This window comes from Homalodisca vitripennis, chromosome X (assembly GCF_021130785.1).
Source record: "Homalodisca vitripennis isolate AUS2020 chromosome X, UT_GWSS_2.1, whole genome shotgun sequence".
Taxonomy (NCBI): Eukaryota; Metazoa; Arthropoda; class Insecta; order Hemiptera; family Cicadellidae; genus Homalodisca; species Homalodisca vitripennis.
Window position 1 is genome coordinate 157,995,600 of NC_060215.1, and position 26,721 is coordinate 158,022,320.

Consider the following 26,721-nt stretch of genomic DNA (forward strand, 5'->3'; position numbering starts at 1 on the left):
TTATTTTTGTGTACAAAGTTTATTTTAATTTAAAACTGCTAACCAAGTTTTATTTTTATTTAATGTAGTTCATTTTCAACAGAGAAACTTATTTTTATGATATATAAAGGAAAAGTAGTTGTGTGTAAATAAATAAAACTATTTTAGAGTAAAATGTACAAGTTGTACTTCAGGAAGATTTTAGTTCAGTTTTAGATTTAGTTCTGAGTTTAAGTTGGTAGTGTTTTAGATCAATAGTAGTGATAAGACTTATGTGGACGCCACAGAGAGCAGTCCGGCTGAAACAATTGAACTTATATCTGGACGCAGATAAGATGCTTGTAATTTAAGTACTCGCACTGGCCACACTACTTGTAAAAGTGGTCTGTCTTTCCAAAGATTGTATTTTGTTAATGACTGTACATGTTTGCTGTTGGAAATAAACTCAATTCAATTCAATTTCAATTCAATAAAATGGAAATTAAATTTCCATACTATCAAAATTAAAATATACTCTCACAACAATTAAGTAGCGCGGAGATCAAAGAGCTTATTCACTTTTCTTATCATGTTGACTATTTTTGTCGCAAGCCAGCTGCCAAGGATTGTTCCAGAAATACCGACTAGTCTAGGTCAGGTCTGTCTTGGTTCAGTACAGCGAGGGTTGAGTTTAGTTGCTATTCGTGAGAATAAGTGCATTAAAAGCAAAAATATCGTAGATGCATGTAATTGAACCCCACGTTAATATAGTGTATACATTCATTGAAAGTATTTGTGTGAAGTTTGTAGTGAAGAATGTTCTCTACTTACGCCGAGAATCGCTGAATTAATAATAACTGAGCATTGATAGGTTAGGAGTACTGCCTGTCGAGGGGACTACAGAACTGTAGACAACCGGACCACAGAGTTGTTCTATGACTTGCAGTTTAAACACAGTCAAATGTGAATTTTTATTTTGCATAGATTATGAAATATTCAGATTGGAGTGACGACAATATTTGTTTTTATTGTTTATTGTGACAATATAATTTGCTAATACACTTATTTAAAAGTTTTATTTGGCAAACTATTGTATTGCGGCAAATAACCGATGAAATATGATTGGTAATATACTCTTTTATCAAGGCTTATCAAGATGTTAGCTATATCTCTCAGTATAAGTCATGAAATCGGTTAATATAAATGTATATTTTCATTTTTTTTTACAACTTGTAACAAAACCTGTATTTATATGTTCAAGTATTTCGGTATCTCCAATCTGATAAAAGAAATTGTTATATCGAATGCGTTTTTTATATTTGTTAATTAAAGATTCGTATGATTTAGTTTTTGTGTAGTTGGTGTGAACAAAACGAGTTAAGTTGTATTCAGTACGACAATGAAGAATGCGTTGTTTATATTTGTTAATTAAAGATTCGTATGATTTAGTTTTTGTGTAGTTGGTGTGAACAAACGAGTTAAGTTGTATTCAGTACGACAATGAAGAATGCGTTGTTTATATTTGTTAATTAAAGATTCGTATGATTTAGTTTTTGTGTAGTTGGTGTGAACAAACGAGTTAAGTTGTATTCAGTACGACAATGAAGAATGCGTTGTTTATATTTGTTAATTAAAGATTCGTATGATTTAGTTTTTGTGTAGTTGGTGTGAACAAACGAGTTAAGTTGTATTCAGTACGACAATGAAGAATGCGTTGTTTATATTTGTTAATTAAAGATTCGTATGATTTAGTTTTTGTGTAGTTGGTGTGAACAAACGAGTTAAGTTGTATTCAGTACGACAATGAAGAATGCGTTGTTTATAATTGTTAATTAAAGATTCGTATGATTTAGTTTTTGTGTAGTTGGTGTGAACAAACGACTTAAGTTGTATTCAGTACGACAATGAAGAATGCGTTGTTTCAGAAATTACAAAATATGTTAATACTGAAGAGATTTGCGCGGTTTGTTTCAGCTGCATTTGCTCGCTTCATTGTGGTGGTTCTCTATATATCTGCTGGAAATGGTTGAAGTGAAAGTTTAAATGATAATTCCGACGGCAACAAAGGTTAGTAATAATTTGTTTGATTTTATTTTCACCCACCAACATATTAATTACACTATCAATGTACTTTAACGTCTGTTAAAATGTGTTTAGTACATAAAGGGCTTTCAAATAGTAGCTGTGGTGTGTGTGTGTGTGTGTGTGTGTGTGTGTGTGTGTGTGTGTGTGTGTGTGTTCCCAATGATATTGCCTATTGTGCAATATGAGGGGTCAGCCAGTTCTGTTGTGTCATAAAAGGGACATTATATCTGAGGCAGCCATATGCGCCTGGTGTAAGCCCAGATTGCACAATACAAATACACACTCCAGCGCGCGTATTCAGTTCGATATAATGCAGCAGAATGCTGCGGTAATGAGATGTGTGGGCTTTACACACAAATTTCTACCTCTCTAAACTTTTAAATGACGCTCTTTCAAATCTTTTAGCACGAGTGTTAAATAATTTTACACGGTATTCTGAATATTGTGTTTTACATATCCAAGGTGAATGTATATTAATAGATATTTTGTATTCATGCCTTTAAATTATTATTGATTTTCTGAAATAACCATCAATATATGTCATCAATTCCTATTATTATAATCAACAGTCTCATTGTCACCGTTTTATTAAAAGCTTATTTTAATGGAACACATTATTAATATTCATAAAACAGATGTATAACTATGAATGAAGTCAATTATATAATTTTAAAGGTGAAATACAACCAATTGTATTGGACTTATCCTAATAACGTTATAAGAATGTAACGTTCAATGTAGGTTCAAAGTACAGGAACTACATTCTGAAACTAATGTGAATATTATTAAAACTAGAAACAAGAGCAAATACAAAAGTTATCAAGTTGTGAAAACAAGGAATAATTGTTCATATTTATTAACTTTTATAATTATTTATTATTATTTTTTACTTATATGTTAGTGTTAACAATTCTACAGTTTTAAAAACTTATAGTTGGTACTGTATTTGTCGGAAACTTGTAAAGTGAGATGATATGTTAACTAACACTTCAAAGGCTTTTCAGTTGCCGTTATAAAATAAAATAGTATAATTCAATTTCATTTTTTCACGAAAATGTTTGGCTTACGAAGACTTTTGACGTAATGCATAATATTATAAATCTTTACATTTTAAAATGTGTACAATCAGACTCTAGATGTACGATCACTGCTTTAAATCCTACAAAATCCTGTTTTATCTTTCTCAAAGGGGGTTTCAGTTCACTGTTCTAAATAATTCGTTACCTCACAACACGTTTCTTTCCTACTTCAACAAAACCCCTAAATGTTACTGAAATTGACATCATGGATTTTATGGTTCAGTGTAGAAATAATCATTAACATCACTGAAAGGGCAAATATTACTTCGTATATTAAGTAAGGTCTATTCACTTTTGAGAGAAAGAGTAGAGGAAAATTGATACGTCACTCCCTCGCATGGTCATTAACAACTTATAATATCTTCTAGTAATCCTCTACTTGCCGCTCTGTGGTGTTTTGTATTTTGTTTCCTTGCTCCGCCTAACAAAATTCAATACCACAGTCTTTGTCAATAAGACGTTACTAGAAGCAGTAAGGCTGGTAACTCTACTATCCATGCCTTTATATAGTATTTAATTTATCACTGCTTTTTCTAACACTAGGAATGGAAAATCCAATTAAACGTGTTCACAGATCTCAAAGAGAGTTGAATTTCCACTCTGGCCTCTCTTCCAGCTTACATTTTCTGTCATCGCCAATCTTAGCTTTTAAAAATGACACATACAGTTTTAAGGATCTAGTGTTGTTTACGCTTCTTTTCTGTTGCAACTGTCCATCGACACGTCACTTTCTGCCTTTAGCACAGCAAACACACACACACACACACACACACACACACACACACACACACACACACACACACACACACACACACACACAAATGAAATAAATGGACTGCTTACGCCACCACACTTTCCGATTAACGTACACATTCTTACTACACACAATACTGGGTGCGGACCTCTTCTGGAAGTAATGTGTTAAAAAAGGAACTTTTACAAACACCAATACAACCAACTCAAAAATATCAGTTAATGTTAGCAAAAAGACTTTCTTAGTGAAAAATTATATCGGCTAGTGCTGTGTATACTATATTTTATATTTTTTTACTCATGGTACTTTCTGAGTCTGCAAGTAAGTAAGGCGCTATTTGGATTTACGGGTGTAAGTGCTGGAACGTAATATACTGCGACATTAAGGACATAATTTCTTATTTATAATTATTTACGTTGTCTTCTAGAAAATATTGTATAATCGTCGTAAAAGATTAAATCACTACGTGACGAAATTAATGGGTAAAAAATAAAATACTGAGGATCACTTCCGATTAAAGTTTTGTCTACACCATAATGAAAAATTTAGAGGCCTTAAAATAATTTGTTTACCATTCACAAACTAGCGTTCATCGAAAGAACCGATGAAATATTCAAGGAAATCTCGTATGCATTGCGAAGGTTACGCTGGATTGACGTCTGCAACTAAACTAGCTTCTCCGGCGACTTTATATTTCAATCTCGCGGGCCAAAGAGCCCAAATCCAATTTTCCGAGCCCAAACCAACTGCCGCAGATGGCTAAGCCGGTTATTTGTCATTGTAAAGTGAATGAATTTCGCTTCAAATTACCGAGTCACTTCAGCTAACGGAGGATTCTTATTAAATAGGATTCATTAATGATTGTTGTATTAGGCATATTTCGTTAAAACTTTACATGCTATTTGAAACTTATAAGTAAATGTGATGATACTCATAAATGTAACTCACATTTATATGAATTGGGCAAAATATAATATATACTCTAGGTAAGAAATAAACTGTAAACCATATATGTAACTTTTCTTATTATTACAGTTTATCAATAATTTTATAATAAGTTTATAATAAATCTTACTATATTAGTTATTAAAGTAAGAAATTTGTAATTTTTCTTTTGTCATATAATGTAATATTATGTATAATATAATATAAATGTAATATCTTTAGTTCCTCAATTTAGCACAGGCGCCACGGAGTGCGAGTTTTTAATTTGTTGCTGGACTCACAAATTAATGGTTTATATTGTAATTTTTTTAAATTAATTATCGTTGGCCACAATTACTGAATACTGTGGTCAACTTATATTCCTATGATTAAGTTGTTTTTGTATGCATACTTTTAAGGAATAAATTTCATTATTTCATAACGCTCCTGTCGGTACTTATAGGATATGTATAATTAAACTTCTATAAAGCATAAAATATTTAGAACATAATCATGGAATTTTTAATAACACGAACGTTATTATTATGACTTATACCTTCATGAGACCATATAAATGCATTTGAATTGTTCTAGTACAAAAGGATTTTAATTGATTCAAATATATATATATATATATATATATATATATATATATATATATATATACTACAGAAGTAGATATTAATTATTACACAAAAGAAAAAAAGAAAATTTTGGAGGAGATTCATAAATAAATAAAAAAAATAGTTGATTGGATGACAAATAAAATATCATTATTTGTTACATGTTACAGGACAGTATGTCTCCAGGACTGGTATTACTTTATTTTTATGTACTAAAATGCATTTTTAGGTATAGAAGTTTAAAAAATAGAACAGGATTATGAATAGCCCCATTTTTTAGATGTTATAGGAACAGTATGGCTCCAGAACTGTTGTTTGCTATTATTTTCTTCCCTTTAGCAGATTGTTGGCAACGGACGATTTAAAAGGATAACTAAATATCGACCAATCGTCATTGTTACATGTTATATTAACCGTATACTATAATTTTCTTCGTTACAGCAAATTGATGGGAACGGATGATTTAAAAGGGTAATTAAATAACGACCAATCGTCTTTGTTACGTGTTATATTAACCGTATACTATCATTTTCTTCTTTACAGCAAATTAGCGTAATTTTTCTGATAAAATATATTGGTCTTGTACACACACCAATCCTTTTTACCCAATCGTTTCCACTCTCTAGGTCTTTGCATATAAACATTTTCTTCTTAGCAGGATTTCGTAGAAGCCGATTTGTTCCACGCCGTCATTATGTTTATTATCGTTTGCACGTGGTAAATAATTAATATCGATAGCGCCTCTGTTCACGACACCACGGTTTCCAAAGCTTATTCCAGTGCCACGATGAGTTCCTCTCAAAGTTCGCTTTTGGAGTCGCCACCGTTGATGTCCGTCCTTAATTCGCATCCTTGACGCTTTCTATGTAACACGTCCACAACATCATCCGGTAACCGAAAATTAAATTTATATTTGTGCAATCAGACATAAATTAATTGACGTTTTTCAAATTATTGGTCAGAGGCTCTCCAGAGTGTAGGTATTAGCCTGCGAGCTTGAGAGTAGAAATGTACGAAAGGAGATAGATTTCCTGCTTTTCTAGTTCGTAATAATGAACTTGTTGTTGATGTTTTTCAGATTCTTGATCAGAGGCTCTCCAGAGTGTAGGTATTAGCCTGCGAGCTTGAGAGTAGAAATGTACGAGAGGAGATACGATTTCCTGCTATTCTAGTTCGTAATAATGAACTTGTTGTTGATGTTTTTCAGATTCTTGGTCAGAGGCTCTCCAGAGTGTAGGTGTTAGCATGCGAGCTTGAGAGTAGATGTACGAAAGGAGATACGATTTCCTGCTGTTCTAGTTCGTAATAATGAACTTGTTGTTTTCGACAGTTGTGAATGTCTATGACACATGTCTACATGTCTATGACGAATCGGAAGCAAATTTTGTTTACTTGTAAGACGCTGCAGATGGAAATTGATAGAATAAGACAACCGTTTATTTGAACTAGCCCGGGACGTGTTCAGTAAGTTAGATGCCCCGGCATCACAAAATATTTCGATTACTTTTATTCTTAATAACATTTATAACAGTTTTTTTGACATGTGAGTCATGATTGCTCTATCATCATTTTGATCTAAGTGAAATATTATATTTTAAAGTGTTACATGATTGAGGTTCTGACCATTTTAAACGATCGATTTTTACTGAATGTTCATCATTCGGTTATATGATCGCCAAGGTATAACGGCAGTGAAGGTCACAATAAAACGAAATATACTTATAGGGAGTAAACTCATGTATTTATTAAAGCAACTGACAAATGAAAGCCAGATAAACAACTTCTGTAGAGAAATTAATCAAAAACATAACTTCATTCTGGGTGTTTTCCTTGTCCAATCCCACTAATTTTGCTGTAAGGGCAACTAAAGTATTGTAATACAAATCCATTTAATGATTCATGAGATGAAAATAAGAATATGCAATACTAATGTCAAGAGGTAAATGTATTTTTGCGTGGAATGTATGTATTAGTTGTTGTATTATGAGTTTGTGTCAACAAATATTGCTATAAAATCTCTTTACAGTATTTATAAAGGCCAGAAAAACATTAAATACCTTATTCAGTTAGTCTTATTCTATTAAAAATATTCCGAAACATTTAACTCACTAAAGAAGTGATTAAAGAGTAAATTTATTTTCTACATAAATTAACAGGAAATATAATTGACGCTTAGTAGTTATTATGTGATATTTTAATTTGAAGTACAATTTAAGTTTTTCTTGTGACATACATTAAAAGAAATTTCCGTGACGATATGATAAAGTGGTAGGGACTCGCTGCTCGTTCATATGTTGAGAAAGTTTGCGGAACCAATGTACAACACTAGCTCTACGTATAATAAAGATAGTCTCATGTTCACTACTTGTATAAGGGAAAAGTTTAAAATGTATCAACCAATAAAACTATTTGCAACTTCGTATTGTATGTATAAAATAACTAAATTTAACATGTCTTAATTGAGTTATTTATATCAAACACATTTGTTAGATTTATAAAAACAACTGTTTAGTGGATAAAAGGAACCACTATTATTTATAAAAAATACTACTATCTACGAGTGTATTACTACTGGACATCATATAACAACCCTTTAGCATAGTTACGTTTCAATAGTCAAACATTTTCTTTGGATCAGTGGATCTACTATTATTTATATGAACTATTTCTATCTGTGAGTATTTACCACTGGGCATACTAAAACTACCCCTTAGCATAGTTACGTATCAATAGTCAAAAATTGTGTGTGGATCACTGCATCTACTATTATTTATATAAACTATTTCTATCTTGAGTATTTACTACTGGACATAATAAAGCTACCCCTTAGCATAGTTACGTATCAATAGTCATAAATTGTCTGTGGTTGAGTGGATCTACTATTATTTATATGAACTATTTCTATCTGTGAGTATTTACTACTGGACATAATATAACTACCCCTTAGCATAGTTACGTATCAATAGTCAAAAATTGTCTGTGGATGAGTGGATCTACTATTATTTATATGAACTATTTCTATCTGTGAGTGTTTACTACTGGACATAATATAACTAGCTATTAGAATAGTTACGTCTAAAAAGTCACAGTTTTTTTTTTTTTTTTTTTCAGTGGGGCCACTATTATTTGTGCTGTGTTTTCTCCATGTCCCTTGTTTGGGACGTGTTGGCTGATTGCCGCTCTTATCGTCCCCAGGGGGTGCGGGATGAAAGGAACCCCCGCCCACGCCGCAGTTACAGGCGCCAAGTCAAGGGGTCGGCCGCTCTGTGATCCTCCATACTGGAACATGGATCAATATCGTGTAAACCTATTGTTTTGAACTGGACGTAGCCTCTCATGATCTCGACACGCTTATCGATTACTTGTAATATCTGTGATTAAATAATGCAACAGACCTACACTACACTCCACATTTTAAATAATATTGTATTAAGTACGATACAATACCGTGCTGAACAAATAAAATGTTTAACAAGAAAATAGCAACATAATAAAGATTGTTGTTAACGATAACAATAAATTTGTCTACAGGAAGAACGAAGAATAGAACGTATCTTCCGTGTTTGTGACTCCAATTTGGCGATTAAAATGTATTTATATAGAAACAAATATTCTATATAAAGGCACGAAATATATGACTAATGTTAAGCAGCCTACTTGCCGTCTCCCCAAGGCCCTAAGGTTTATCGCTCGGTGATGATGTAGGAAGGGGAACTGAAATCTAAATATTTGGGTTGTTTTGAATGGAAGAGGGGTGCCCTCGGTATGGGCCTACGTTGAATGTAAATTGGTCGTGAGTAAAACCCAAACAACCAATATTTCTCCAAAAACAAACAGTGCTTCTTCTGGGTTGTCTGTCCTATCAGGTATACAAGCTAATTGAATTTTTCTGGCCAAAAACACGCCTTATCATTTTTTTTAATTATTTAGAATTTGCAATGAATCAAGTGAGCAGAACACAGTTAAATTTTTATTTACTAACACCAAGGTTACAAAATAAATAAGCTAGACAGAGAATGCTAAAAATTATATGAATGGTAAATACTTCAAATGAAATAATTTATTTATAAATGGAAGTGACTTTACATCTCAGTAATAACATCTGTTGTAATTATTAAAATTACAACAGTGTATTGTAGATGCAATCTCAGATTAGGCCTATATGTAGTTCAAATAAAGTACGATTTCCTCAGTATTAAACTTGTTGTCTAATCTGTTCTCAATCTGGCTTACTCTCTATATTTCCTCTCCCTTCTTCCCCACAGTCTGCAGAATATTGCAAACGAATTGAATAAAGATTTTCAATTCAGCTCGGTGTGTTCCAATTCCTTTCCATCCCACTGGTGTTGTATTCGAGCTGTATCTAGAGAAATATGATTCGCAACTGCTAACTGATGTTCTGCTAAGAACCATAATGTGTAGATATTGTAAAAGCTACATTCCAAACATTTTCAAATTTTCACATTTCAAAGTTTTTTCCCGCCTAAAATCTAATTAAGTTTTTTACATTTCTTCACAAGTTCCACGTTCATACCAATTTGAGTCAGTAAAGGCAGTGAAATCTGAAAATAACATATCCAAGAGATCTAAAAATCACAGATATTTAAATTGGATTAGAATGTCTTTGTATTATAGTTAAAACTTACATACCGTTTAAAACGTTATGCCATAGGTTAAAACAAACCACATCCATGAAAATACACGTTCAAATCCTGTTCTTAGTTTTATTTCTGTCTGACTTTATATTTTTGGAACCCAATTATTATCTATGTAATAGTTTTAGATATTAAACTGAAGTGTAGTAGGTTAGGTGATTTCACTAGTTATTCCATCTCGCATTAAAGTATAAAAATAATAACGTTTACTTAAAAAAATTACGGTTGTCTTAAATTCTCGGGGCCCAACAATTTAGAAATATTATTCACTTGAAACAAACAAAAAAAAAACAAACAAATAATGCTTATATAAAAAGTTTACAATGGACAGTTACAACAGTTAACACTGTTCTACTGAACTTTATTTAGATTTATACTTAAATAAGCAATAAAACCATTACTAAAAACGTATTAAACCAGTCTTACTATTTATCTTAGTATCAATAACACATTGATATGACAATAATTTTTTTTTTTTTTTTTTTTTTTTTTTTTTTTGAACTGGGTAAGGTACAACAGATTGAATTAATGAAGAAATATACGGAAATATTTATGCGAATGAGATCAAAGAATAAAAGTGTAATTACGTTTTTTCTATATAGGGGGAGACTCATTCGATGTCTAACAATTAAAAGGGTTAAAAGAATTAGTTAACAATAAAAACTGATGTATGGATTATTGTTTTGTAGTAAAGTTTGCAATCATAAATTAGAAAAATGAACTTAAGAAAAGAAAGAATGTAACGTATATACTAAAGTTAAAGATAAATGAGAATACGTACTGAACTTTTGAATGCATACGTAAAAGTTGCTATTGAATGCATTGCGTTTAAGAAAGATTTAAAGCAGCAATAAGTTTAGAAGTTTTAAATTTTTTTTACTTTTCAAAATCGCAGTTTTTTAAATTATTTGTTAAAAGTACAAATTATTAAATAATTTGTTTAGCATACCCAAAGTAGCAAGTAGTTTTAAGTGCTAGAAGAAACAAAAGTGAGGATTTTGGACACATGTTAAGGGTTGGTTGAAAGTGATACTGAGAAGAAGAATAGCGACCAGTGACGCAGTGTATGCTTAGCGATAACTTCGCCTAGTAAAACAAGACATTTTTTACTTAACTTTAACCGATAATACCACCGAGCAAAGTTCAGATGTAGGTTGATTGGCAGAGAGGGTTTCGGTAGCCCTAACTTCGCCTGGTAAAATAAGACATTCTTTACTTTACTTTAACCGATAAGACCACCCGGCAAAGTTAAGATGTTGGTTGATTGGCAGAGAGGGCTCGGTAGCCCTACCTTCGCCTGGTAAAATAAGACATTCTTTACTTTATTCTAACCGATAAGACCACCGGGAAAAGTTAAGATGTAGGTTGATTGGCGGAGAGGGTTCGGTAGCCCTAACTTCGCCTGGTAAAATAAGACATTCTTTACTTTAATTTAACCGAGAAGACCACCAGGCAAAGTTAAGATGTTGGTTGATTGACAGAGAGGGCTTGGTAGCCCTAATTTCGCCTGGTAAAAAAAACGACATTCTTTACTTACTTTAACCGATAAAGGCGCGTGTCGATGAGGCAACTTGTAGGCGACATGTGGCATGCGGCCACTGTCGCATGTAGCACGGTGTATTTCAAGTCAGGCAACACGCTGCGACATGTAGCATGCGTCACTGACGCATACTGCTTGTTGCGATGTGTCGCCGGACGAATGCCACACTGTGCTACAAAAATACAGTGTGTCGCACGCTGTTGCCATTATCCAGGCAGAGGTGGATGAGTGCGGCAGTAGACGGGCGACATGGAGTGGAGTAATCAAAACACTACATTATTTATTGAAGACTTACCATAATACACGAGAGCTATGAGACAACAGAAGTGCGTTTTATAAAGATAGAAATATAAAATGTGACAAATTAAAACAAACTAGCTATCAAGTACGACTGTTCAGTTACTGATTTAAAAAAGAAAGTTAAAAATATTTGAGATCTGCTTTTCATCGGGAACATTAAAAGAATCACTAAACCGAAGAGTGGCTCATCTCCGAAAAAAGAGAAGTGGTTTGCGTACAATCTCCTGACATTTTTGCTAGATGTTGACATCCCAAGAGAAACATTTTCAAAAGCAGAGACTCTGAGGTAAGTTAATTAAATTTAGGATTAGGAACAGAGTGTCTTTATATACACGTACATTTGTAGGTCAACAGTGATTTAACAAGTATATATTTTTTAAAATTATCTGGGTATTGTTCATAACAATAGAGTTCATATTCCACCTTTAAATATTTAAACCTAATTTTTTTTTACACCTTGTTATTTTTTATACCTTATGTGACATTTAATTTCTATTAAACTTTGATTGAATTTACGTCACTATGTCCCGATATCATCAACTAATTATTTGTTACATAATAATTGTTTATATTATAATAAAATTGTATTATCTTTAATAATTCATATATAATCTATTTGGACGCATCATAAAACAATAGCTCCACAGTTCAACAATGGCATGTTATAATCAGCTGATTAGATCAGCTAAAATTAAAAACAGCTCATTGTTGTGGCTCACAAGTGGCGCTATCTCACAATAAACTTGTGTCGTTGTGTTGTACTTGGCCATATTAAATATAATTATTTCACTATTTCTTGACTGATTTTCTTAAACTTTTTTATCATTGGATTTTTTATTAAGTTGTCTTAACTAAAAACGTAATAACTGTTACTTTTTTTTAACATTTTATGATGTTTTTGAGATATTTAAATTAAAGATTTCAAGGAAGCCGCCATTTTGAAAAATAAAATTTATAAAAAATTGATTTTTATTTTTACCTATGTGGGCATTCACGTTATAAAGTTTTATGCAAAATTTCAACTCACTACAATAAGGCTTTTCTCAAATTAAAAATAGATACATGAAAAAAACCAAAATGGTGGCTGTTTGGGTAATTATTGAGTTAAAAAAACTTCTAATATGTAAAAATGTATTAACTTAAGTTTATTTTTAAACAGATCAAAAGTATAATAATACACAGACTAATGAAAAAACTGGAAAAAGCTTGTAAACAGTATATGAATGACAGTACAGTAGTTAAAAAGTTTGTGTTTAGTCTCAGTAATTATCTTGCCAAGATATCTTTCCTTCTTGTGACATGAAATATCTTGCGAATTCATCTCTAACGGGTTTAGCTTCCTCATTTGACTTCCGTGGTTTGCGTTGTAAATTCACCATGCCCGTGTCATCTTGAACTAAGCTATCACTGCTTCTAAAGACATGACGCACACTACTGACAGAAAAATGTTGCACGACTTGAAATGTTCTGGGTCTTACCTACAAATAACGGCGACAAGTAGCAAGTGACAACTGGCGACATATTTATTGGGCAACAAACTACTTGCAACAAAAGTATGAAGGACGCACGGTACACATATAGCAACAGAAACGACACTTGTAGCATGCTACATGACGCATACTGTTGCCTCAGTGGAAACGCGCCTTAAGACACCAGGCAAAGTTCAGATGTAGGTTGATTTGGCAGAGAGGGTTCGGTAGCCCTAACTTCGCCTGGTGAAATAAGACATTCTTTACTTTAATTTAACCGAGAAGACCACCGGGCAAAGTTCAGATGTAGGTTGATTGGCGGAGAGGGTTCGGTAGCCCTAACTTCGCCTGGTAAAATAAGACATTCTTTACTTTACTTTAACCTATAAGACCACCGGGCAAAGTTAAGACGTAGGTTGATTGGCGGAGAGGGTTCGGTAGCCCTAACGTCGCCTGGTAAAATAAGACATTCTTTACTTTAATTTAATCGATAAGACCACCGGGCAAAGTTAAGACGTAGGTTGATTGGCAGAGAGGGTTCGGTAGCCCTAACTTCGCCTGGTAAAATAAGACATTCTTTACTTTACTTTAACCTATAAGACCACCGGGCAAAGTTAAGACGTAGGTTGATTGGCGGAGAGGGTTCGGTAGCCCTAACTTCGCCCGGTAAAATAAGACATTCTTTACTTTAATTTAACCGAGAAGACCACCAGGCAAATTTAAGATGTTAGTTGATTGACAGAGAGGGCTCGGTAGCCCTAATTTCACCTGGTAAAAAAGACATTCTTTACTTTATTTTAACCGATAAGACCACCGGGCAAAGTTCAGATGTAGGTTGATTGACAGAGAGGGCTCGGTAGCCCTAAGTCTGCCTCTTTATGAAAGGCAATTCTCATTTTATATTATTTTAAATCTTAAGAACTGATTTTACCATAGTATTCAATGATAAATAATTAAAACTAAAGTCAATGCCAAAAATAGAGAATTGATTATTAGTTTGAAATAATGAGATATTAATTAATATCCGTTAGAGTGCCTAATGTTGCTGCGCTTAGTGAATAGAGTTCTATAAATATGATTGGAAGAATTTATACAGGAATAAATAAGTAAATACTAATACTAAATACTCTTTTTTTAATTTTGAAATAATCGATGAGCCGTATAGAAATATTTGTAAAAGATTTCAAATCCATGTAAGATTGCACTATCGTTAATGCAGTATAATAAAAAAGAGATTTATATCACTAGTAAGCTACATCAACTACACCCGTGTAGGAGGTCATCATTCATTTTACTACGTACATAATGCATTTTAGTAAAGCACAAATTCAAATAAATACCTGTGAGTTCTTAGTTTGCTCTGTAAAACGCTGTAAATAACGAAAAGGGCGAGTCTTCGTCACACTAAATTCATCATCATGATAAAAGTTAAAAGTTCTTCAGCGAAATGTCTGACACTGAAATGAAGGTGCTCACGATAAGGTAAGGGAACAGTGGTAATAAACGAGGAGGCCGTACAGATGAAAATTAATTGGTTGAATAATTCAAGTGGTAGTCGGCGATAAAGCACGCTCAGCAATACACACGACCTTCAGTTTATGAACCACCTCGAATAACTGCATAAATATTACTCTCATTAATTCACGAAAACACTTCGGCAGGACTTGCTACACTTTCGAGTTTTATTTTATATTTTTGAACTTCAGTATATAATTCTTCTTATTATTATTGACTAATATTACATGATCATTTCTCAGAATGTTTTATAAAAGTTGAATTACGAAATTCACGCTTTTAATTCCAATATGTTTTTAAATAAAAATTTATATTAACCCCATAATTCGTTATTGATTCTGCTGCAATAACACTTGGTATATTTCCGAGTGCAAGATGAATGAACTAACACAATATTATTTCATCGAGAGTCCAGCTTGCACGATAGTCAGGGATTAGGATCAAAAGGTCCAAAATTACTGTGTCCATTCATATGGAGTCATTCTTAAATGGTGTTTGACTATAGTATTAGCAGGGCTTTAATCTTAAGCGCTAAGGAAACCTACCTTGTATTAAAAATTTTAACATGCATTGTTTTATTTTGACGAGAGAGATTTGTTTATCTAGCTTGATAAATATAATAAGTTTAATATAGTACATAAACAAAGCCTTATATACTGTATATAAGTATCCAGTAGATTATAATGCCACTGTACTCGAGGACTAAACACTCAGGAATCTAGACACAACCAACTAAGTGTTACATAATCGATAAAATAACACTCAAACTAGTTTATGATCTCAATATCGTTTCAGTTTCCATTATCATTGTCGTTCGCCTTCTCTCGTTCACGCTAACGAACGAGAGAGAGAGCGTGTTATCATTTTTATTACAGTTTTGTACTTTTGAAATATTACGAGAAAATGAGTAAGTTACAAAATAACCTTCGATCATTATCAACACCCTATTGTTCACATTTCACTTCTGTAAATATTTTCAAAGCATGGTAACTGAGATTAAACAAAATTCTATAAAACAGTATAAACAAATTACATTATAGCATTAAATATTCACAGGAAATTTAACAAATTACAAAATACTATGCAATCACAGTTTATATGTGTAATAGTTTTTAGTTAGTTCATTCACATACAGTCTTCATGGTATAACAATTTAGTCTTCCATCACTTGGGTGTACTGACAAAACAATCTAAAAAAATATAACAATGATTTTTCTTTATAACATGCCAATGGTAACAATCATAAATGGGAACTATGTTATCAGCAATAACAACGGCAAGAACAGTAACAACAATATCAAAAACAACAAGAACAATATAACGCTAAATAAACAATATATATACAGATATCATTCAAATCAGTAAATTGTAAATTACATGCCACCCATATTCTTTATCCCTCTGATTATACTGTCAATAAATACTGTTGTACTTAAATAAAAAATATCAACAGGAAGTGAGTTACCCAGTGGACACAGGATATTCAGTAGTGAATGTTAACCAAGGTTAGTGCTGGAGTAACGAGGGACAAACGAAAGAGTGGTGCACGAGTTTGGTCGTGGGACACTGACTGAGCAAGCCGTTACCGTCCACGGCACCGCTCACCGGCTTGTGTAGATCAGATAAAAGGCGTTGACCTTTCACCTGACCCCAAGACTTGACCACTCTTTACACACTAAATAATGTGTGGATATTCCCCAAGACTAGAGAGCTGAGCGTGCGATGCAACAAGTCGTCAAGGTCAAGTTTGTTTGGCTCATAAGATGGCTGATTATTTCAGCCAGCGCTTCCGCTATCTTATCCCCCCCTCATAAATCCATATATCCCAGGTGCATTGTTGCCAGACCCTCGTCACTCACTCGCAACCTTTTTAACTTTGGATTATTAAACAGATTATATTCAATGTTTCAATATAAATATTATAATCACATTTTATTTCCAAGTTTATTTTGGATCTTAACTGTCTAAAATGTTTATGGAAGTGTGACATTTAATGTTTTTTGCAATGCCTACGTAATTTAATCTTCATTTTTAACATTATAATCAAGTCAAGTGAAAACCGTGAGGGATATTTGTGGCAATCCGCCTTGTATAGTAGAATATGCATATCTAAAATGCTCTACACTTTATTATAAAAAACATTTACAACTAAGTTTAAATCCTTATTTTTTCAGGTCCGCCTAGGTACAATTAGCAAATTCCATGTAAAGATTTAAAAAGTCTGATTTAGCAAAATTATATGAAGACTTATCGTTACCACCACAATTCTCAGATTCCGATCTTTCTTCAAATAGCCACTCAATTATCGATGCAGGGTGATGACTATATATATTTACAAGAGGATTTAACTCCTCTACAACAGTTAAATCGGTAATGTCACTTAATACTAAGTCCAAAGTTTTACTTGCATTTAGAACATTGTTTTTTAAAGACTAATTATGTAACATAAAAAAACAATTGTTTATACATTCGTTTCCTTTTGTCAAATCATGCTCAAAACAAAAAATGTGTATACTCCCCAATAGTACGTGCTCGTTTTTAATCTTGAACACGTCCAGCTTAAAAATCGCTTTGTATTTATTTTCGTGGGTAATAGGTTTGAAACAAACTAGAGTGGTAATAACATAAAAGTTATTTGTGATTTTCAAACGAGCCCAAATAGTATCCGTTTCTAATTCTGTTAATCTTTGTACCTTTATTGAATTAGTAATCGCCAGCAACACTCCCCCACCCCTGCTCTTTCCTGTGCACATTTCATCCCTATCACACTTTGAAGCAAAGTAACTATCAGGAAACAGTTCTGAATTACTCATTGTATTGTTTAACCAGGTTTCAGTTTAGGCTATTGTAGGACAACTAATTTTTAACATTTCTAAACAAAAACTATTGAATTTAGATCGCACACCCCTAAAATTTTGGTAATATATATTAATAATTTTTCTGGCATTATATTGTCTAAACTAAATTTATTAAACTTACACATTATAAAAAAGTTACACAATCTAACCGAGTTGTGATAAATAAAAATCTCAAATCTAAGTAAAACATAATTTACATTTATTTAGGAAGTTGAAGGTCAGCCTTCTCAGTGATGTGGACAGCTCTCGCACCCTCATCTCGCAGTAGGAATACCTTCCCTGTGCTCGTTATCCCCGTGTTCATTTAGCCCATCGTCTGCTTCAACGTCCGCCTCTCCATCCACAGAGCTGTGGTTTCCTTAGACAGCGACAAACTGATGAAGATTCTACTCTCGCTGTAGTGCCCGAACTCAGCAGTAGAGAAACCGTTCCCCACAGGAGCCTTCCTCCTCATCTCTTCCGTGTCTGTGCGACAATGTGATAATGATACCACGAAGAGCAGTAGGATCCCTCGAGCTCTGCCCTTGACGATGGACGGCATCAATCCGCTATTCTCAATTAAAACTCACACACCTCTGGCTCACACCTCTGGCTCACATCTCTGGCTCACATCTCTGGCTACCTTCTCGACGTGGGGATGATGTCCTCCTGTTGAGATTGAGGCACTTCTCCAGGCAGTTGCTGTAGGAGTACTGATCGGATACAAGCTCAGCCATTTTAATTACTGCTAACTGTTTTTGAAGTTTAGTTTTCAGAGGAAACTACTTCAATAGTACTTTTACACTGTATTACTTTACCTTTTATCCCCACACTTTATTTAAACCATTAAATAAAGCTTTAATTAAATCATTAATTTGGCCATTAAAAAGTGTATAAAATTATTTATATTTTTTCATCGTCGGTTTAGAAGTAAATCAATTTTTTGGTCGACAGCCATTTCACTAGTATGTCCCGTATGTCCCTGATCGGTGGCAGAACACGGAAGCTTATGTGTGCGACACGTCACCAGAACTGGCTCCCGATAATTGATTATAACCTGTTAGCCGGAATATAGTTATTACTGTTTTCTGGTTAACTAATAATATCCACAGTACAGTACTTACACAAAATAGTCACTAACCTTTCAGTAACTTTTGCACACAACATATAACACGGAGCCGTGGCGACACGCGTTCACTCAAATATAATGTTACCTCCTCTCTGGTCTATCTTGTCTCTCGGGTTATCTCCTCTCTGTTCTATCTTGTTGTCTAGGGTTATTTCCTCTCTGGTATATCTTGTCTCTCGGGTTATCTCCTCTCTGTTCTATCTTGTCTCTCGGGTTATCTCCTCTCTGGTATATCTTGTCTCTAGGGTTATCTCCTCTCTGGTATATCTTGTCTCTCGGGTTATCTCCTCTCTGTTCTATCTTGTCACTCTGGTTATCTCCTCTCTGTTCTATCTTGTCTCTCTGGTTATCTCCTCTCTGTTCTATCTTGTCTCTCTGGTTATCTCCTCTCTGTTCTATCTTGTATCTCGTGTTATCTCCTCTCTGTTCTATCTTGTCTCTCGGGTTATCTCCTCTCTGTTCTATCTTGTCTCTCGGGTTATCTCCTCTCTGTTCTATCTTGTCTCTCTGGTTATCTCCTCTCTGTTCTATCTTGTCTCTCGGGTTATCTCCTCTCTGTTCTATCTTGTCTCTCGGGTTATCTCCTCTCTGTTCTATCTTGTCTCTCGGGTTATCTCCTCTCTGGTATATCTTGTCTCTAGGGTTATCTCCTCTCTGGTATATCTTGTCTCTAGGGTTATCTCCTCTCTGGTATATCTTGTCTCTCGGGTTATCTCCTCTCTGTTCTATCTTGTCACTCTGGTTATCTCCTCTCTGTTCTATCTTGTCTCTTGGGTTATCTCCTCTCTGTTCTATCTTGTCTCTTGGGTTATCTCCTCTCTGTTCTATCTTGTCTCTCTGGTTATCTCCTCTCTGTTCTATCTTGTATCTCGTGTTATCTCCTCTATGTTCTATCTTGTCTCTCGGGTTATCTCCTCTATGTTCTATCTTGTCTCTCGTGTTATCTCCTCTCTGTTCTATCTTGTCTCTCGGGTTATCTCCTCTCTGTTCTATCTTGTCTCTCGGGTTATCTCCTCTCTGTTCTATCTTGTCTCTCGGGTTATCTCCTCTCTGTTCTATCTAGTCTCTAGGTTTATCTTCTCTCTGGTATATCTTGTCTCTCGGGTTATCTCCTCTCTGTTCTATCTTGTCTCTCGGGTTATCTCCGCTCTGGTATATCTTGTCTCTAGAGTTATCTCCTCTTTGGTATATCTTGTCTCTCGGGTTATCTCCTCTCTGTTCTATCTTGTCTCTCGGGTTATCTCCTCTCTGTTCTATCTTGTCTCTCGGGTTATCTCCTCTCTGTTCTATCTTGTCTCTCGGGTTATCTCCTCTCTGTTCTATCTTGTCTCTCGGGTTATCTCCTCTCTGTTCTATCTTGTCTCTCGGGTTATCTCCTCTCTGTTCTATCTTGTCTCTCGGGTTATCTCCTCTCTGTTCTATATTGTCTCTCGGGTTATCTCCTCTCTGTTCTATCTTGTCTCTCGGGTTATCTCCTCACTGGTATATCTTGTCTCTAGGGTTATCTCATCTCTGGTATATCTTGTCTCTCGGGTTATCTCCTCTCTGTTCTATCTTGTCTCTCTGGTTATCTCCTCTCTGTTCTATCTTGTCTCTCGGGTTATCTCCTCTCTGGTCATCTTAAAACGAAATTATGCTTACCAAAAGTGTACTAAGTTTCTGTATGTTTTCTGACACTAAATATTGTCTTTTAAATCACTCTTTGAACCGAAGCCATTTTATAAGGAGTGGTATGTGTATGAATAGTCTGAAAATTACAATAATGTTTCTAAACTTAGTATTACACATTCAAACTAAAGGTTAATGACAAAAAAGCTATATCTTATTGTAAATTGCGATATGTTTTAAGAATTGTTACTACACAAAAACATTATAAAACATAAATGTGCTCTAATTTGAAATGGAAATTAAGGGAAGTACGAGGGCAAAATCGAAAAAAAGATTTATTTTTTAAGTTTTTTTATAATTCTAAAACTTATAACGAGTAATTTAATGTACAAAACATTATATAAAAACGTTTTCAAGTCTACATAATTAATTTTTGAAATAATTTGTGCAGTGCTTAAATACCCAGAATTTGCTATGTGTGATTTGATACAGTATGCAGTTTATTTCTAAGTTTCTAAGTAAGCTTTGGTTTTAGTTTTTGTAGTTAGCTAACCTGATCTTTGATATTGGACAGTACTGCTGTTGTCATATTAGTTTCAGTTCTGAGTTTGTCTGTTTGTTTACAAACAATAATATTGTAACCTAATTTATTTTAGTGTTACAGTTCTGTTTATAGTGAGTGAGTAATATTTTGTTTTATATCATCATGGTAAGACCAAGAAAACCTAGGACTGTGTTTAAGAAGGGACGCAAGTGTTCCTAAAGTAAACTCTGTTTCTAGTTATGTAGACCTAATTACAAACACTACAGATTTGCCTAGGCCTAACTCTCCTGTCATTCTAAGTACTTCTGGAAAGCAAATTGGCGACTTGGAAGATGTATATAGTAATTTAGTTCAGAAGAAAATGTAAATATAGTTGTTGACCTATCTTTGTTGAATTGTGCGTTACTTCAATCAGTTGTTTGTTCGAACTGTGGCGATTCCGGAATCCAGGTTAGGGTAGTAAGTAGAATTGATTTGGCCTCAAACATTGAACTATTTTGTAAGGATTGTTCTTTTAGGTTTTACGATGAACAAATTATGACCTCAGACAACAAATCTAAAGCTATGTGGAATGCTGTTAATGACAGAGTACCTATGGGATGTAAAACAAAAAATAAATGTAAATATGAACGTATTGTAAATGGATTGAAAACAACTGAAGGCAGCTTGTTAGTAAGCACTTTCAATAGTTATTTTTCGGTAGTAGCCGCGAACATGGTGACCAGCATTCCACACACGTCGGAGCCCGCGGTGCTGTGCCCCCCAGCCCAGTTGGCTGCATGTTCATCAGCGTGGTGCCAGTCTCTGAGGTGTGGGATGTTGTGAGGCGGCTGAGGAACACGCGTTCAACTGGGATGGACGGTATCCGTGTTGGTATTATAAAAAGGTGTTTTCTATTAATTTCTATTCTTTTCACTCATTTAGTAAATTCAAACTTAACCCATAGCATTTTTCCATGTATATATAAAATAAGCAACTCATACCAATATTTATATCAGGCTATAAGTATCAAATAGAAAATTACAGACCAATCGGTATTCTATCGGCATTTTCAAAAGTTATTGAAACTATTATGTGTAATAAACTTATCCAATTCTTTCAGCAACAAAATATTTTTAGTCCGCACCAACACGGGTCCTCAAAAGTAAAATTACGTCTTCTGCAATTTTTAATTTAATTAATTCCATTATAACTTCTCTTGACCACAAACTGTACTCGAAAGGCATCTTCTGCGATCTCAGCAGGGCGTTTGACTGTGTCAGGCATGACGTTCTGCTGAGTAAACTTGAGGCATATGGCACTCGAGGTGTTGCGCTTCAATTATTTGCCTCTTATTTAGAAGACAGAAAGCAAGTCGTTGAAATATCCACAAATACAGGTATTCACCATTCAAATGAGGGAGTTATTAAGTACGGCGTACCACAGGGCTCTATTTTGGGACCAATACTGATTGTCATCTATATAAATGATCTTCCCAAAAATATAAACCATAGTAAGACTATCATGTACGCTGACGACTGCACTTTACAAACAACAGCAGTAGATGCTGCCAACAATAGCTTCGCTCAAGCTTCTAAATGGTTTCTAAAAAATGGGCTTGTTCTCAATCCAACCAAATACAAGCTTTGTCCGTTTCACAATACTTAAAACACCTAGCAGTCATATATTCCCAGGCAGTGGACTCACCTACACCAACAACTCATTGCAACACTTTTCTGCCACCAAATTTCTTGGCCTGAATTTGGATGCCCATCTCAACTTTGAATCCCATGTAGATGTCATTTGAAAAAGGCTCCGCCCAGTCTGCTATGCTCTCGGCCGTCTTGCTCAGGTATGCAGCATCCGAGTCCTTCTCACTGTATACTTCTCCTATGTTGAGTCAATTTTTTAAGGTATGGAATTATTGTTTATGGTATGTCAAGTAACAAAAAGTTTCAAAGAGTTTTCAAAATTAAAAAATGGTGCATAAAATGACCAGAAGGGAATCTTGTCAATTGGTGTTTAAAGAATTAAACATAATAGCGTTGTCTGGCCTGGTGGGGTATGAGTGCTGCAGGTTTTCAAGAAATAATCCCACTCCGTTTACTGCCGGCGCGACTTGCCACTCGTATTCAAAGAGGGGCGCGCAGCGGCTGACAGTGCAGCAACAGGATTTTTCCGGACATTTGCCATCGTTAAGTGAAACAAGAAAACAGTAACACTACGTTTCGAGATCTGCAATCTGATCTCTTCTTCAGGTAAAGGAACTAACCTAATACATAATTACAAACTAGGTTAAAAATAAACAAATCTTACTAAAGCGTTGTGGCACGCCTGAGTCAGGAATCACAACCTACATGTTGTATGTCAAACTTCACTAACACTAAAGACATGCACTTAATAAAAAAACACCAATCATTAAACTAAACTACGGAATACAGGTCACAATATGTCTTCACTCGTCTACTAACCATTTACGACTGACCAGAGGGGGTAGCCAATGGTAATCGTGACGGCCGGCTTAAAACAAGATGGCGGAAATACAAGGGAAGGGAACAGGAATGGGCCCTTTCGTTATTATTGGTTCATGCGAGATGAACTTCTTAAAACCATATTGTGACTCCGCATTGGTTTATTGCAAATATCCGATCCGTTTGATACTTTTGGTATTCTCTTTAGTTCATTTTTTAGAATTGGCAACCAAAGCGGCCTAATCTCGACTGATGGTTGACTGATTGGTTGGTCTGCCAATTTAATGTATGTTGCCTCAATTAATTTCCTTTTGAAGAAATGTGGTTCCCGATGTATTATTGCGGGCTTCATCCCAATTCATATGATGGTCTTCGGACCAACAATGGTGTGCAATTTTTGACTTTTCTGTGAAACCCTTTCTCGTGTTTTCTTGTGTTCTTTTATCCTTATGTTTAGTGGTCTTTTTGTCTCGCCTATGTATTCCCCTATTGCAGCTACATTTTATACTGTAAAACACAGTTTTTGGAATCCTGTGTGCCATTTTTTGGTTTTGTTTTTTACGAGACTTTGTCTAAGAGTGTTGTGTGTTTTTAAACGCGGTTCTAATGTTTGTACTTTCTACCTACTCTTCTAATTTTCTCCGATAATCCCGGCACATAGGGGATTGACATAAACGCAAATTTATCACAATTCTGTTTTTCTGACTCAGGAAATGATTCTTCTGGTTCGTTTGCACTTATTAATTACTAATTGAGGGTATCCATTGCTTCTGAGATCCGATTCAATTTTCTTAAATTCTTCTTTTAGTCCATCTTTATCTGAGCACAAGCTCTTTGCTCTATCAAACAACGAGTAGGCTACTCCTTCTTTGACAGATTTTTGATGGTTGGATTGATAATTTAAATATTTTCCTGTGTGTGTTATCTTTCGAAAAACAGTTGTCTTAAGGACATCCCTATCTCTTAATACACACACATCCAAAAAGGGAAGCTTGTTTTGGACTTCCACTTCCATTGTGAGGCGGATGGAAGGAGAAATACTGTTAATGTGATTCAAAAAATTATTTAATTCAATGTCTCCATGAGAAAAAATAACAAAGGTATCATCCACATACCTCCACCAAATCTTCGGTTTGAACTGAGCTGAAGCCAAAGCTTTTTCGCTCGAATTCCTCCATAAAGATATTGGCGAAAATAGGAAGACAGTGGAGAACCCATTGCCATCCCCCTCATCTTGACGGTAAATTTTACCCTCTAACTCAAAATAATTGCATTGAGTGCATAGTTCTAACAGTTCCATAATTACTGGCACGGGAAGTTTAGTTCTATCCTTTAATGTTTGGTCTTCTTTGAGACGTGATTTAATAATTCCGAGAGTTTCTGGAACTGGTACATTTGTAAATAGACTTTCGACATCAAAACTTACCAGTTTGTCAGTTTCAGTCAACTTTAGGGATTTTGACTTCTCTACGAAATCCCTGGAATTTTTGATGAAAGAGTCAGTTTTTCCTACCAATGAGGATAAAAGAACACAAAGAAAACACGAGAAAGGGTTTCACAGAAAAGTCAAAAATTGCACACCATTGTTGGTCCGAAGACCATCATATGAATTGGGATGAAGCCCACATAATACATCGGGAACCACATTTCTTCAAAAGGAAATTAATTGAGGCAACATACATTAAATTGGCAGACCAACCAATCAGTCAACCATCAGTCGAGATTAGGCCGCTTTGGTTGCCAATTCTAAAAAATGAACTAAAGAGAATACCAAAAGTATCAAACGGATCGGATATTTGCAATAAACCAATGCGGAGTCACAATATGGTTTTAAAGAAGTTCATCTCGCATGAACCAATAATAACGAAAGGGCCCATTCCTGTTCCCCTTCCCTTGTATTTCCGCCATCTTGTTTTAGCCGGCCGTCACGATTACCATTGGCTACCCCCTCTGGTCAGTCGTAAATGGTTAGTAGACGAGTGAAGACATATTGTGACCTGTATTCCGTAGTTTAGTTTAATGATTGGTGTTTTTTATAGTTTTTTTTATTAAGTGCATGTCTTTAGTGTTAGTGAAGTTGACATACAACATGTAGGTTGTGATTCCTGACTCAGGCGTGCCACAACGCTTTAGTAAGATTTGTTTATTTTAACCTAGTTTGTAATTATGTATTAGGTTAGTTCTTTACCTGAAGAAGAGATCAGATTGCAGATCTCGAAACGTAGTGTTACTGTTTTCTTGTTTCACTTAACGATGGCAAATGTCCGGAAAAATCCTGTTTCCTTCACAATCCTTCCATCGTCAAAAAATAACCTTCAAACAAAGAATTGATTCTCGGTACGGACCCGGAACCAGTAAACAAATCAAAGACCTTGAGAGCTTGCATCTTAAATTAACTAAACACATTAATCATTTAACTTTCTTGCATAAATGTAAGGTTGAAGACCTTATGCCTATAGGGTTAACTCTAAAAACTCCTTTTCATCATAGTAGGAAAGCCAGTAAAATTTTGTCTTCTGCTTCTAAATCTTTACTTAAAGAAAGAATTGCATATCATCATCGTGAAAAATACCTCCTCCAAAATAGTATTGAGTGTAAAAAAACTGAATTAAAAACACTGATCGGTACAGAATTCAACAACATTCTCGAAAGCATCCAAAATAGATGTATAAAAGTTTCTGAAACAGATAAGAAAAAAAGAAAATCTCCAAACTGGAAAAAATTAGGCCTAAAAAATGTGATTTGCCTAAGGATGGCAACGTGAATACGGATGCAAATAATAAAAACGTAATCAATCTCTCTTCGAAAATCCTGAATGAAGCGGAAATATCAGTATTATCCAAGGGTTTTAAACTTTTCTGTGGCACAAAAATCGGTAAAGGCACTGGATTTCGTAACTGGAATTGAGTCGGCTGTTTCACAGTTACCTGAGGAGAACAGGGTGACCGCTTCCGCTGCGAGGCCAGTCTTTTACTCAGAAAAATTCCTCCCACAAAACCCAATTTAACAATAGAGGAGAAAAAGGCCAGGTCGATCCTTGGGAAAGATGACACGGTCAAAATCTTACCTGCCGACAAAGGCAACGCTACTGTGGTACTTGACTCAGTAGCGTAATAAAGAAAAGATTGCGGAAACTTTAAATACTGGCAAATATACAGTTTTAAAATAAAGACCCGACTGATTCATTTGAACGCAAAGTAGCAAACACCTTAAGAAAACATAAAGAATTTTTTTCAGATAAATTTAGATCT

General features: G+C 34.6%; 1 protein-coding gene across 1 annotated transcript in view; it reads right to left on the reverse strand.

Annotated features, from left to right (window-relative positions):
- Positions 1-18,982: 18,982 nt before the first annotated feature.
- LOC124369702 (nipped-B-like protein) overlaps positions 18,983-26,721 on the reverse strand; it is a 36,175-nt gene continuing 28,436 nt past the window's right edge. Inside the window, exon 2 of the mRNA XM_046827756.1 lies at positions 18,983-19,918. Coding sequence (XP_046683712.1) covers positions 18,983-19,918 — 936 coding nt within the window. The remainder of the gene's footprint in view (positions 19,919-26,721) is intronic.